Here is a 15210-nt window from a genome sequence, read left to right on the forward strand (position 1 = left end):
CCAGAACCCTGGGATCATGACCTGAGCCAAAGGCAGACGCTTAATAGCTGAGCCACCCAAGCGCCCCAAAAGCCTCCCCATTCTAACATGACAAGAATGTATTTCTTATAACACCTGGATTTTTATTTGTTTATTTTCTCATCTGTCTCTCTGACCCTGCCGTGACTCAGCCCTCCATCTCAGGGAGCGAGCGGTGCGTTTGCAGACCATGAGTGCCCTTCCCAAGGCAGGAGCTGTGCTCCCAGCACACCCCATGGTCTGGTATTTCCCGCCTGCAGCTAGCCAAGCACAGGCTACATTTCTGTTCTTCTGAAACCCTGGGCAACCTTGTCTCTCCGAGATAACAGTCTTGGTTGCCAGGTGGTTTCTGTAGAGGATTAACTAATGTACGAAAGAGCTCTCGGACCAGTAATTCCTCCCGTCTTTCCTCCTGTAATCCTGTGCGCCCCCACACATACACCCTGAGTTACTTCTCAGTGCTGAGCCCTGAGCTCCTGTCCCTCTTCCCCTGGTGTTTGGACACACCTCTGAGTCCGCTTTTCTACTAGGAGTTCTTCACGTTGTTGTGTTGATAACATGTGACGGCATTATTGTTGATTTATTCCTCCCTCTGTAGAAGCTCTGCATTTGTTTCTGTTTACTCTGATTGGAGTGGATGTGACCCCATATGCATTATGTTAGTCTCCTAGGGCTGCATACCAAAGAACCACAGTCGGGGTTCAAATCAAGCAGCATTGATTTTCTCAGAAATCTGGGGGCTCAAAGCATAGGCTGAAGGGGGCAGCACAGTTACCTTCCCCTGAGGCTTCCCTTGGCCTGCGGACAGAGGTCTCCTCCCTGCATCTACACATGGCCCATCTCTGGATGTCTATGCCCTGATCTCTTGAAGGACACCTGCTAGAGTAGGACCTGCCCTGATGATCTTATTTTAACTTCTTTACCCCTTGAAATGCCTTATTTCCAAATAGTGTCATATTCGAGGTACTGGCTTAGGACTTCAATATACAGATTTTTAAGGGGATGCATTTCAGTTCATTGCATTCTGCCTTCAGTGCCCCAAAATTCCTGTCCTCTTAATATGCAGCAGATAATCACCCTCTCCAAACATCCCTTAGTCTGTTCTACATCCGTCCTACATCCATCTCACCTAAATATCCTGTAGATCAGGTGTAGGTGAAACCCAGGCATGTTCCTCTCTAGCTATAAACCTGTGCAACCAGACATCATGTTATGTACCTCCCAAAATGCATTTGTGGGACAGGCATAGAATGGACCTTTTCATTCCAAAAGGGAGAAATTGGCAGTGCCTGGGTGGCTCAGTTGGTTAAGCATCTGCCTTCAGCTCTTGGGTTCCTGGGATCGAGCCTCGTGTCGGCCTCCTTGCTCAGTGGGGAGCCTGCTTCTCTCTCTCCCACTCCCCCTGCTCATGCTCTCTGTCAAATAAAATCTTCAAAAGGGAGAAATTAGGAAGAAGAAAGGCTGATGGCCCCCAGGCAAAGGTTGGAATTCCATGAGAACGTGCAGTTTACAGGTAGCAGTGGGCTCAGGGCTCTGTCACCGTCGGGCTCAGGGAAGCAGTTGGAGTCCTGTCTCCCGAAGGACAGCCTTGGCGGCCAGTCTTCCTTGGGCATGAAGGTTAAGTAGCTCTCTGGCCTGTTGTGTAGAATGCCAGATGTCTGAACCCCAAGGTTCATCCATCTCTTGCTCTTTAGTCTAGGCTGGCATTGTTTCTACTCAGACACAAGTCTCAGAACCAGTGTTGGGCCCTTGCAGTCCCCAGGAGCTCCGGCCACGCAACAGGAGAGTCCTTTATGGATCTTTCCTGGATTATTTCATCTCTGTTGCCTGCCTGGATCTGTGGCTCACATCCATAATCCCTTTACCTGGTGGTTCCCCAGCCCCTCCATGTTCTCTCCAAAACATGCTTTGTCATCTTCAGTATGGAAGAAACTGGGAATTTTCCAGATATTCTCGTCTTTTCCCACCCCCTACCCTCATATCGAGCTGTACCCCATGACCTTTGTCTTCTGAGGAACAGATGCTCCCATGGCTCTGCTGTTGCCTGCTGTCTCCTGCTTTCTGGCTTCTCGGTCTCCCTGCCCTGTTTCTGTCTCTCTGGCTTCACCTGCCCTCAGGTGCCCTAACCTCACAGAACTCTCCTTGTTCCAGAGATTACATCCAGAACACCCGAGTGGTTGCTGCGTGTGGGCTACGGGCTGGGACCTCATATCCAGGCACTCCACTGCCCGCCCACTTCTTCTAAATCACAGACTTGGGATTCATGGAGTCTGCTTCAGACTAGGTTATAAACTCCAGAACCACTACCTATCCCCATGGTGGCTGCTGGTGGGCATCAGAACTGACATAGTTGACCTGGGTGGTAGGAACGGTCAGATAGTCATGACATCATCAGCACAGCAAGGCTAACTCTGTCCTCAATCCTGAGCCTGGAGTGTGTCACCCCAGTTGGCTTGTGTGTATAATTTGGCAAAGAATAGGTCATTGGGTGGTGTCCAGGAGCCAGTGGGGCTATTGGTGTCAGAAGTCTTGCAGAGACTCTGAAGATTTCGGTGATCAGCCCCTTAGTAGATGGCACCTTCCTGCCACTGCCTTTATAGGATATAGGGTCTTTCTCCCTACCATGGTCTTTAAGGTGCCCAATTTCTGGTTAAGTAGGGCAGTGCTAACTGATGTGCATGGCCACGACTTGACTGACACTGATAGAAACAAGTCGTTAGGGCTTGAAGAGTCTTAGTACCTAGAGAGGAAAAATAAAGATTGGGATTTGGGTCCTAGTGGGAAAGAATCAAGTGGAGCCCTCCCGGTTGGGGTTTCTAGATGTGGGGATGTGGCTGATGCAGCACCGCTGACCCTCCCTGTGGCTTTCCCATAGCTGGAGGTGACGCGCTGACCCCTGAGAACGGCCTAGATGAGGAGGTGACCATCGAGATCGTCCTGTCCAGCTCTGGGGATGAGGACTCCCAGCACGGCCCCTACTGTGCAGATGAGCCACGGAGCCCCACAGAAAAGCCACGCAGTCTCCCCCCCTCCCACCGGAGTGGCGCCGAGGCCGGGGGCGAGGTGCAGACGACGTCCTCTAAGAAGTCTTACATTTGCCCGAACTGTGGGAAGATCTTCCGCTGGAGGGTCAACTTCATCCGGCACCTGCGGAGCCGCAGAGAGCAGGAGAAGCCACACGAGTGCTCAGTGTGCGGGGAGCTGTTCAGTGACAGCGAGGACCTGGACGGGCACCTGGAGAGCCATGAGGCCCAGAAACCTCACCGCTGCGGCGCCTGCGGAAAGAGCTTCCGCCTCAACTCACACCTGCTGTCGCACAGGCGCATCCACCTGCAGACGCGGGGACTGGAGCCGACTCAGAAGCGAGAGGCAGCGGCTGCGGGAGCGGGGCCCGGCGCGCTGCTGGCCGAGGGCGCGCCCAAGCTCAGCTGCCAGTGCCGCGAGTGCGGGAAGGCGTTCCAGAGGCCCGAGCACCTGGCGCGCCACCGCAGCAGCGCGCACGCGAAGGACAAGGCGCGGCCCTTCCAGTGCCGCTACTGTGTCAAAAGCTTCTCGCAGAACTGCGACCTCCTCCGCCACCAGCGTCTGCACATGAAGCGCCGCTCCAAGCAGGCTCTGAACTCCTACTGAGGAGGCCTGCAGGACTGGCAGCATGTCCCCTCCCCCTTCCCGGGACAGGGCTCCTTCCCGAGGCAGGGCGGCCTCCCGTCCAGTTCCCTTTCCTGATCCTGTCTCCCTGCTCCCACCCCAGGGCAGGGTGGGGCTCTCCATACGGACTGGCCCCACACCCCGCCCACCACGCACCTCCCCCAGGACAGAGTCACACCTTCCTGCCCTTTGCTCTCAGGTAGAAACGAGATAGTGGCCAAATGAGCATTTGTTCTGTCTCTGCTGTGCCAAAAAGCAGGGAGGGCTTGTCTCCACCAGTTTTAACTTTTCCATCTTTCCAGGTCTTAGAGAACCCCTGTACTGCTTTCCAAGCGGTGAAGGACTTGGTCTCCTCCACTGTGATGACCCCCCAGGGGTCTATCCCTTGCCAACCAGTCTTCAATACACTCTTCATAAGTACCTATTGCACATCCTCCCTTCCCCCATCCTGCAGTCTGGGAGTAACTGTACTTCTGTGTGCCAACAAGAAGCTTCCCGTGTGGGGGTGGGCTGGGAGGAAGGCGGGGAGGCAGGTGTCCTCTGGTGCCTGTGGGCAGCAGGCCAAGCACCCCAAGCCATGTCCAATCCTCAGAAGTCAGTCCCTATCACCATCTGGCCCATAGGAGCAGTCCACCATCATCAGGAGACTTGGAGGGCGAAAAAGTCTCACCCTTTTATTTGTCATGGTGTCTGTTATTAGGGAATGTGAGTTCATTGAAGGCAAAGCCCACATTTTTACATTGTTGCACACTCTTCCCAAAATGTTTCTCTGTACCCTGGGATGCCCTTGATAAAGGGTTGTGGGGTGGGAGCATGGCTATCGTTTGAAGAGCACTAAGGCACCCCATCCCACCCCACCGCATCTAGGAATGGGGTGCTCAGCTGCCAGTCCCCCAGGTGGGCAGGGGACAGGATGTTCCATGAGCATTAACTCAGCCTGCCAGTCGTATCTGTAACAGTGTGATGACTTAGAAACATCTTCTGAGTTCTGGAGGAAGGAGTCCCAAGATGGAGGTGTGAGCAGGCTTGGTTTTTTGAGAAGGAGGGTCTGTGTCACATGTCTCCTCAGCAGGTAGTGGCTAGCAGTGGTTGACACTCCATGACTTGTTGGAAGCATCACCCCATCCATGCTTTATCTTCATATGGTGTTCTGTGTATGTCTGTCTCCACACTTCCCTTGTAAGGACACCCGCCTAAGTCCTACCCTTAACTGATTATATCCGCCAGGGCTTTATTTCCAGTGTCACACTGACGGACTGGGGTTAAGACTTAAACCTGCACGTTGTGGGGTTGGACACAGTTCAGCCCACAACACCGGATAAACCTGCAGTGCTGCTGCTGTTCCCAGTTCAAGGAAGAATCAGTACAAATGAGCTTGCTCTCCCATCCGTCAGAAGCAGGATTCAGACTCAACCTTCTGTTTCCAGGGTGGGTGTCCAATGCACAAGAACCTTTGAAGTCTGCAGCCCGTGATTGTGGACCGGGAGCAACCACTGGTAGTGGAAACTTGAGCAGTGATCACTGGGCTCACTGTTGTGGACAAACGCAGTGTCCCTTAGTGTCCCGATGACAGGGAAATGTGGGGGCTGATGAGTCGCTGTGGCCAGTTGTAAAAGTCAGCAGCGACCAGGCAGGGGTTTTGTATAGTTTGTATGTCCAGGCCCCTCTGCTGCCATTGCACCATGTCAGGTGACCCCTTCATGACCACATGGAGATGCTACTCCCCCCCAAACCAGTGAAAGGGTTACCAGGTCCTATAGTTGAACTCTGTGCCTGCGTAGATGTACCTACCCACCCAGGGACAGTAAATGCAATAAAACCATTTGGTCATACCTTCAACAAAAAATAAACTGTTGGGCTCTTTGTTTCTAAATAGTTTGCCTCTTGTGTTGATCTGCCAGGAAGAGGGGGAAAAGAACCCCCCAAATCTTTAAGGCTAGAAGAGAGGAAAATTCCAAATAGAAATTGGACTCCAGGGGCGCCTGGGTGGCTCAGTGGGTTAAAGCCTCTGCCTTCGGCTCGGGTCATGATCCCAGAGTTCTGGGATTGAGCCCCACATCAGGCTCTCTGCTCAGCAGGGAGCCTGCTTCCTCCTCTCTCTCACTGCCTGCTTCTCTGCCTACTTGTGATCTCTGTCTGTCAAATAAATAAATAAAATCTTAAAAAAAAAAAAAAAAGAAATCGGACTCCACACATTTATCCTTATCCCATCCACCTGAGCTCTCGCATTGGTGGTGAGTGTATTAACCCACCCACTTAAGAAACTTGTCTAGAAGAAGCATTGCTCAACTCAACTTGTGTATTTTATGGGTAAAATTGGGTCCTAAATAGAAAACAAATGTAATGTAACAGGCTGTGCATTTCTTTGAGTGTCCATCAAGTATTGTGAGGCCTTCTTGCATTCAGTTACCCAAAGCTGACCAAGGTGCCTAAGGAAACTGGGTGTTAACATTGTCCCTAGAAACTGCCCAGGCTGGTGTGTAGTTCAGATGCCAGGTTCATGCCATGCAGAAGCCAGGGCTTCCTACACTGGGGAAAACAGGAGAGCTGGCCCATCTGGTTCATCCTTCCTCTGTGGGAGCTGGGCAGGCAGGTGAGATGTCTACCTTGCCATGAGGTTCAGAAACCACACATCTGAGAAGCATCTGCCCTCCCTGTTTCTCTCATCCCTTGGTACTGTTCCCACAAACGTAACAGGTGCAAAATAAAAATTCTCTGGATTAATATTTGTGTTAGACTTACATTATTAAAAAAAAAAAAGTAGAAGCACAGTCTGGTCGGTCGGAGAGCGTAGGTGTGCGAGGATATTGAAAATGGTCGTTCTGCGTGACATCGCCTTGCGAAATTTAAGTCTCAGATAGTTTCAGTCATCTGATCTAGAGGAGAGAGGAAGGAAAGGTTTCCCGATAGCAGGTGTAGGTTACACACCTGGTTACAACATAGCCATTTAAGTCAAAACTGGCCAGGGTTTGGTGTATCCTATGTCTCCTGAACACTTGCCCCATCTGGGCAAAATAAAGATGAGACCAGTGGTGGGAGAGACTCGCCATTCCAAGGACCCACCATGACACAGATGGAAGAGAGGACGCACGTCCACACCGGCCTTAGACTTGGGAATTGGTCCAAGTTGCTCTCCCCCGAGATGGTTTCCCTCCTCCGCCAAAAACAGAATTTGGATGAGCACAAGCTCTTCTGCTTCCATAATATAGGGGAATTAATGGTCTCCAGTCCTAACAAACAAGGCTAGGCACATTTTCTAATAACAACAAAAGTTGATACTGTCAGTCAGGGTGCCTGGGGACTCAGTCGGTCAAATCACCGACTTAATTTGGGCTCAGGTCATGATGTCAGGGTCCTGGGATCAAGCCCTGGAGGGCTCCATGCTCAGAGGATGGTTGGCTTGAGGATTCTCTCTCTCCCTCTGCCGCCTGTTCACACATGCTTTCTAAAATAAATGAATAGAGCTTTGAAAAAAAAAAAAAAAAAAAAAAAGATGGTCACTGCCCACCAGTGCTCCATGCAACAAGGCTACAAGTTAAGAACAGGGATCAAGAAGGCAGACTGGACAGGAAAGGAGCAATAGGAGGAAGCCTGGATGATCTGCCACCCCACCCCAAATGCAGGTCACCCAGCATCCAGAAGTTGGTTATTAGAGATCATGAGTTCATCAAGGGCAGACCCCTGGGGTTCTGTCCATACCTGCTGTGACCATGAAGTACCTGCTTGATTCTTGATTCTTTCTGGAAACCATAGCCTACAATCAGGGCACCATGATTAATGTACATATAATCACAGTACATTGAAGCCATAAAAATTCCACATAAGATGCAGAATTCTCTGCAGAAGAAATGGGAAAGCAGATTCCTTGGGAACACACAGGTGTGAAGGGCCAGTGGCTTACCTCCAATATTTTTGCTACAGCTGAGGATCTCACAGGCATGCTGGTGACCTCTACAAGACAAAGGCTGTCTCACCACACAAGTGATTGGCAAGAGATTGCCCTTTTCTTCCTCTTCTGCTTAAAAAATAACTAGGTCTTGCTCCATCTTGTCAAAATATGGAGGTACTCGGATACCTGCTCAAAAAACATAGCAGTTCAGAAAAGACACAGCTTGGAGTAGCAGCAAATTGATCCCACCCAAATTAACGTGGAGCTTTTTTTGAAAGCATGGCTCTAAGAAGAGACAGGACCTGCCTGCCTCCAGCGCACTGTGAAGGTAAATTCAGAGTGAGATTTCTGGATAGTTTTAAGTGTTTTCCCTGAGTGTTTCCCCAGAGAATGATCTGACATGGGAAAGAATATAAACTCAGGTGGAAATCATACCAGCACTTTGCATCTTCAGCAAACACTGACTCCTCCAGTTGTGGGGGTGAGAGAGTAGGAATGGGAGACAGGGATGGTGGGTAGCTGGACTATATTTGTATCATCTCCCTTTTGACTACTCATGTTTTTCTAAAATGGCTTGGCTGGTGTTAGCATGATATTCTGTGGTCACGATCTGAAACCTTCACTAACAACTCCCTTTAATCTGTGCTCAGGAAGCCAAAAGTCTGGATGTGCACTCACCAAATTTATAGAAGCAGGCCCGGTGTTCCAGCAAATACAGCCACCTGGACAGGTGTGCAGGGGTGGGGGGGGGCAGCATCTTGAAAGCAGTCTCTAATCCCTGTGTGGAGATTTTCATATAGCTGCCATTGGTGACACTCCCTGTCCTGTGAAAAGCTGTTAGGGAGGTAGGCAGTCTTAGGGCTCAGAGAAGGCGAGCACAGACCCACGTTGTAGCTGGGAAGAAGAGAGCACGTAGATATATAGTGCATCTTCTCAAAATTTTCTCCACAGCTTCTCACCAAAGGCAGGAACCTCAATGTGTTCATCTGTTTATGTCATCCAGCTCAGCATCTGTTAACAAAATGGAACTTTGATTGTGGGTTCTAGAAGGCTGGACCATCATTTCTGCTGTCTAGAAACTGAAATAGAGGCCCCAGGTCCCCCAGGAAAGCTTGCCACTCACTGTCCTAATGCCAATTCTTTTTTTTTTTTTTTTTAAAGATTTTATTTATTTATTTGAGGGAGAATGAGTGAGAGAGAGCATGAGAAAGGAGGAGGTCAGAGGGAGAAGCAGACTCCCCAAGGAGCTGGAAGCCCGATGTGGGACTTGATCCTGGAAGTCCAGGATCATGACCTGAGCCGAAGGCAGTTGCTCAACCAACTGAGCCACACAGGTGCCCCCTAATGCCAATTCTTTGACACCACATAAGTGTCCACCACGTAAGGTGTCTAACTACCTGGGATTAACATCAGATCCCACAGGTTAAAGGGCAAAATCCTGCACAATACTCCCCACTTTGGGTGTCAGTCACACATCTCAGGGGCCACTCACACTTCTGGGCTGGCTGCAAATTAGGGCTCCAATGACCCCTCATTTTCCAATGAACTTACTGAGAACATTGTCCTTATAGTTAGTTTTTATTATAAAGAATACAGTGACGACTAGCCACATGGAAGGAATACACAGGGCAGGGTCAGGGAAGGTCTCTGTGCTCTTTCCCTGTGGAGTCAGGGTGCATCCCCCTTCCAGCACAACACTGGGTTCACTATCAGAAAGCTCCCCCAAGTGGAGCTGTCCAGAACTATTGGCAGGATTTCATTACAGGGCCCTGTGTGGATGACATCACCTCTGCACTTCCCTCCCTCCTCCCTGCCCAAGAGCTGGATTTGATCCAAAGTCCTTAGCCTTTCATTAAGTGCTTGGTTTTCCTGGTGACCAGCCCCACCCTGAGGCTACTGGCCCCCCTGTCCAGGAGAAGACACCTCATCAGCATAACAAAGACATTACCTCTCCGGATATTTGCAGGGTTTTTGAAGATCTGTGCCAGGAACCAAGGACAGAGACCAGAGACCAGATATATTCATTATTATGCCTCACTGTCTCTGGGAGGTTTCTTACAGAGCCTCCTTAAGAGGGGACTCCTCAGAGTGTGGGTGTCATTCTGTTCCTGTCTTGTCCCTACTGCCACTGTCTAGACCCCCGTGCTGGCTGCAGCCTGAACTCACTGGTTCATTTAAGGATGCCAGCTTGCTGGCTTCATAGAGATGCTGTTGTTCCCAGAACCCACTGGAGCTGCAAGTCTGAAGAGAACTGCATGCTGGAGGAAATTTCCTAGGAATAGCTGGTTTTATTAGTACTAACTAATACTGTGGATACTTCACGATTTCAAGGAGCTAAAAGAATCAACCGATCATATACTAGGGGAACAACAAAGTGACCATTGCTCTGAGGATTTTACTCAAAGATGGTGGGCTCTTACCCCCTTTGTCTTGACAGATGCCACTGCCCCCCCCATCCCCAACACCCTATGCATGTCAGGGTGGCTGGCACTGGAGGGGTCAGTAGATCAGCCCCACTGATGTGGGAAATAAAGGCAGAAGGAAATGTAGGTAGAAGTCCTTAGGTCCTGCAGCCCATTGACAAATACTCGGAATAGACAGAGTGGAACATTCCTCCAAGAATCTGTACATCTTCAGCACATGAAAGGCCTTTTGGCACTTCCTTTATTTTATTCCCTCCCCTCACCCCACCCGAGCTGAAAGGTATATAATCAGTTGCCCCTCACCATGCCAGGACAACAGCTCTTTCTGCCCATGCATTCTGTCCCCTTGCTTTAACAAAACCACCGTTTTGGGGGTGCCTGGATGGCTCAGGTCATGATCCAGGGTCCTGGGATGGAGCCTGAGCCTGAGCCCCACATGGCTCTTTGCTCAGCAGGGAGCCTGCTTCCTCCTCTTTCTGCCTGCCTCTCTGCCTACTTGTGATCTTTGTCTGTCAAATAAATAAAATCTTTAAAACAAAAAACAAAGAACAAAAAAGCCCACTTTTTTGCATGGAAGCCATCTCAGGAATTCTTTCTCCAGACCCCACCAAAACACCTCCCCCCACCAAAAAAATACATCACCATGAGTTTAGTCTCCAGATGGAGAATCAAGTTCAAACTTTGAGAAAGAATGCATGCAGGTGAATATTCTCACACATGAGACCTTCACTCCTAAACATTTGTAACCAGAGACAACTCCTGGAAGAGAATTTTTCAAGAAATACTTCATACTCAGGGAGTTATCCTGGTGTGGTAAAGGGTTGCAGGTGTTTGGGTTTAATACCATGTGATTTTTGAGAAGGTATTTCTCTGCAGTCATCCCCTTTGTGTCTACAACAGAGAATGCCGGTCTGTACCTGTCTTAGGAAATTCCCAGACGTAAAGGAGCCATGAGTGGTGGTATGGGTGTGTTAAACACAAGAAAACATACATGGAGCTAGCTATCTGTTGCTCTAGACAGACACCCTGTGGTTCCCATCCACAATTACCTTCCTTGGTTTGTGTTAAACTTTGCATTCTACTCCTTAGAAGTGGGAGCTGGAAACAGACACCTAGTCTTTGACAGCAGTGACCTAGTCATGCTTCTTTCGGTTCACAGCTGTGGAAACTCCCACCTAGTTGGGTTTTGGCAATGTGACCCCTTTCTTAGATGGTTTGCAGCCCAGGTGAATGTTTGCAAATTCTTCATTGGTCTAGAGAAGAATGCTCTGGATGAGCAGATTTATTCACTTTACGGCATTCCCTAAGCGTTTAGTATGACTGGGGTGCTTTTTGGGGTGGGGGAAGCAGCTCCATGTGGATTCTTCCAGATGCCACATTGCACAAAAACTGTCAACAAAATAGCAGAGTCACAGGAAAGGCACGCCCCTGCACCCCAAAGAAATGACAGTCAGGGGGCCTCTTCTAGCCCTCATTTTGAAGCACATAAGGTAGAGAGGTTTATAAGACATGAAATGACTCTGTTTCCTACTCCCAGGAAACCTGTCTTCCACCGCATTTGTAATCACAATTTATCTACAAAATCCTTGGAAACAGGAGACCAGTACAACCCTGAGCACAGAAGCACATTAGTAAAGGTCAAGGGATAGAAAGAGTGGGAAGGACATAAAAAAAAAATTGCCTTGGGTGCCTGAGTGGCTCCTGAAGTGTCTGATTCATGATTTCAACTCAGGTCCCAATCTCAGGGTTGTGATTTTAGCTCTGTGCTGTGCATGGAACCTGCTTGGTGGCTCAGTGGGTTAAGCCGCTGCCTTCGGCTCAGGTCATGATCTCAGGGTCCTGGGATCGAGTCCCGCATCGGCTCTCTGCTCAGCAGGGAGCCTGCTTCCCTCTATCTCTCTCTCTCTGCCTGCCTCTCCATCTACTTGTGATCTCTGTCTGTCAAATAAATAAATAAAATCTTTAAAAAAAAAGATTCTCTCTCCCGCTGCCCCTCCCCACCCATTTCCCTTTCAAAAAGAAGAAGAAGGAGGAGAGGAAGGAGAAGAAGAAGAAAGAAGAAGACACATGAACTATGAACACCTTGGTCAGGGTCCTGATATAAGACTTCAAGGTTGTTCAGGGGGCTGATTTAATGTAGAACCATTTAGACCAGTGGCCACATCTCCTAAATGCTCTTCTTGGGACTCTCCATATGAGTAGGCACAAATATCCACCCCTCACTATCCAATGAGGTGCCATATGTTTCTTTTTCTTTTTTTTAAGTTTTATTCAAATTCAAGTTAGTTTATATAGAATAAAATATTAGTTTCAGGTATAGAATTTAGTGATTTATCACTTATATAGAAACCCAATGCTCATCACAAGTGCCCTCCCTAATGCCTATCTCCCTGCCCAACACGCCTCGGTAACCAGCAGTTTGTTCTCTATACTTAAGAGTCTTGGGGCACGTAGGTGGCTCAGTGGGCTAAGCCTCTGCCTTCAGTTTGGGTCATGGTCTCAGCCCCGAATCAGGCTCTCTGCTCTGCATGTCCCTGCCTCCTTGTGATCTCTGTCAAAAAAAAAAAAAAAAAAAAAGTCTGCTGCTTGGTTTGTCTATTTTTCCCCCATGCTTGTTTGTTTTGTTTCTTAAGTTCCAAATATAAGTGAAATCATATGGTGCTTGTCTTTTTTTTTTTAAGATTTTATTTATTTACTTGACAGATCACAAGTAGGCAGAGAGGCAGTAGGAAACAGGCTCCCTGCTGAGCAGAGAGCCCCATGTGGGGCTTGATCCCAGGACTCTGGGATCATGATCTGAGCTGAAGGTAGAGGCTTTAACCCACTGAGCCACCCAGGCACCCACCCCCATATGGTGTTTGTCTTTAACTAACTTATTACATTTAGCATAATAGTCTCTAGCTCCATCCACCTCATTGCAAATGGCAAGATTTCATTATTTTTGATGGCTGAGTAGTATTCGGTTGTGGCTTTTTATTTGTTTGTTTGGTGCAAAGCTGGTTTTATTAAAGCACAGGGACAGGATCCATATGCAGAAAAAGCTGCCTGGAGTAATATTCCATTGTATGTGTATATCACATCTTCTTTATCCATTCACCTGTTGATGGACACTTGGGCTCTTTCCACTTTTTGGTTATTGTAGATAATGCTGCTATAAACATCAGTGTGCATGTGTCCTTTCAAATTAGTATTTTTGTATCCGTTGAGTAAATACCTACTAGTGCAATTGCTGGGTTGTAGGGTAGTTCTATTTTTGACTTCTTGAGGAACCCCCATACTGTTTTCCAGAGGGGCTGTGCCAGCATGCGTTACCACCAACAGTGTGAGAGGGTTCCCCTTTCTCCATATCCTTGCCACTATCTGTTACTTCTTATTACTAATCTCAAGACTCCACAGGAGACCTCACTACTAAGAGTGAAATCTTAAGTTAAATAAATGTTCTTGGGAGAAAGAATGTTCATTGAGGATTCCTGAGAATCTGGTATAAGCAAGACAACAATAAACTGCAAATAAAATGCAATAAAACATGGCCCCAGGGGAAAGCAAGAGAAGGCCCTAAGGAACTGGGTGGGAATGAGGGGCTTGAATTCTGTCCCTCAAAAAGGACATATGTCCATGGGGCGCCTGGGTGGCTTAGTGGGTTAAGCCTCTGCCTTTGGCTTGGGTCATGGTCTCGGGGTCCTGGGATAGAGCCCCGCATCGGACTTTCTGCTCAGCAGGGAGCCTGCTTCCCCCTCTCTCTCTGCCTGCTTCTCTGCCTGCTTATGTTCTCTCTTTCTCGGTCAAATAAATAAATAAAATCTTAAAAAAAAAAAAAAAAAAAAAAAGACATATGTCCATGTCTGAACCTCCAGACCTTATTTAGGAAAAAAGGGTCTTTGCTGATATAATCAAGTTAAACATTCAGGATTACCTGAAATCCAATGACAAGTGTTCTTAGAAGACACAGATAGAAGAGGGTATACCTGGGAGCAAGGTCTGTCAGGACAGAGGCAGAGGTTGGAGTGAGTGTCTATAAGATGAGAGAGCCTCGAGCCAATGAAAGCTAGAAGAAGCAAGAAACGACTGGACGCTAAGCCTTCAACACCTTGATTTCAGACTTTGAGCCCTTAGGGCTGTGTCAGAACCAGAACACGTTCTGAATATTTTAAGCCACATAGTTTGTGACAATTTGTTGTGATATCCCCCAGTTACACCAGCTTTGGATGGTTCTAGGCATCCCTTGGCTGGTGACTGCAGGATCCCAAACCCTGCCTTTGTCTCTTTACCATATCTTCTGTTTCACTGGAATTAAGAACAACCATAATCCTTGATTGTCTCGTCTCAAAAGCCCTAATTTAGTTAATCTTCAGAGACCCTTTCTCCAAATAAGCTTACATTCACAAGTTCCAGGGAACAGATCTTTGAGGGGGGCCTGTTGAACTCACTATGGTGATTACTGAGGATCTGATTCTTTCAAGGGAGGATTATAATCAAATCCATCCAGTTAATCGGTAATGTTCTACCATGCTAACAAATTAAACCAACCTTGAGAGTCTGGTTTTCAACAATAAAAAAATACTCCCCCAAGAAATGATCGCCTCTGTCAAGAGCCCGGAGTGTTAAACCTGAAAGATCTATGGATAGTTACCTGAACCCTCTTTGGCAGGAGGGGACAATTTGGCTTTGTGTGAGATCCTAGACTAGGAGAAAGAACCCAGGATGTCTGCTGGTGGGCCAGGATCCCAGTCTGCAACACTGGGGTTGATGAGAGGAGAGACAGGGTGCTATCTCAGTGTGTTAATAAAAAGAAACAACAAGCTCAAAGTGGATTCCCTCTTGCTAAGCCGGATCAAGACTTAATAACTAACCCAACCCAATTCTAGAGTAGAATTTTCAACCACTCAGTCTAGAATTTCCTAATCAACGCTAGTAAGGTAAATTGCATGATAGGTCCTCACCCTTACCACAAAAGTGACCTCGCCTGAAATAATAAATTCTTTTCTTTATGACTTCCTTGCTATTCTGCCTATTAAGGTCTTTCATTTTATACGGCACCTCAGAGTTCCTTCCCTTCTATCCACTAGACAATGCCGACTAATTCATAAATCATTGACTAAAGTCAATTAAATCTTTGAATTTACTCAGTTGAGGGTTTTGTTTTTGTTTTTGTTTTTTTTTTCAAAGATTTATGTGTTTATTTGACAGTGAGAGGGAGAGAGAGAAAGCACAAGCAGGGGGAGCAGCAGGCAG

At 48.0% G+C, this 15210-nt stretch overlaps 1 protein-coding gene across 2 annotated transcripts in view; it reads left to right on the top strand.

Moving 5' to 3' along the window:
* Nucleotides 1-5539, top strand: part of ZNF496 (zinc finger protein 496) — a 29692-nt gene extending 24153 nt beyond the window's left edge. For both annotated transcript variants that reach the window (XM_044261575.1, XM_044261582.1), the window contains one exon: nucleotides 2894-5539. In XM_044261575.1, the coding sequence (XP_044117510.1) occupies nucleotides 2894-3648 (755 nt within the window). In that variant the 3' untranslated portion in view covers nucleotides 3649-5539. The remainder of the gene's footprint in view (nucleotides 1-2893) is intronic.
* The last annotated feature ends 9671 nt before the right edge of the window (nucleotides 5540-15210 follow it).

This window comes from Neovison vison, chromosome 1 (genome assembly GCF_020171115.1).
Source record: "Neovison vison isolate M4711 chromosome 1, ASM_NN_V1, whole genome shotgun sequence".
Taxonomy (NCBI): Eukaryota; Metazoa; Chordata; class Mammalia; order Carnivora; family Mustelidae; genus Neogale; species Neogale vison.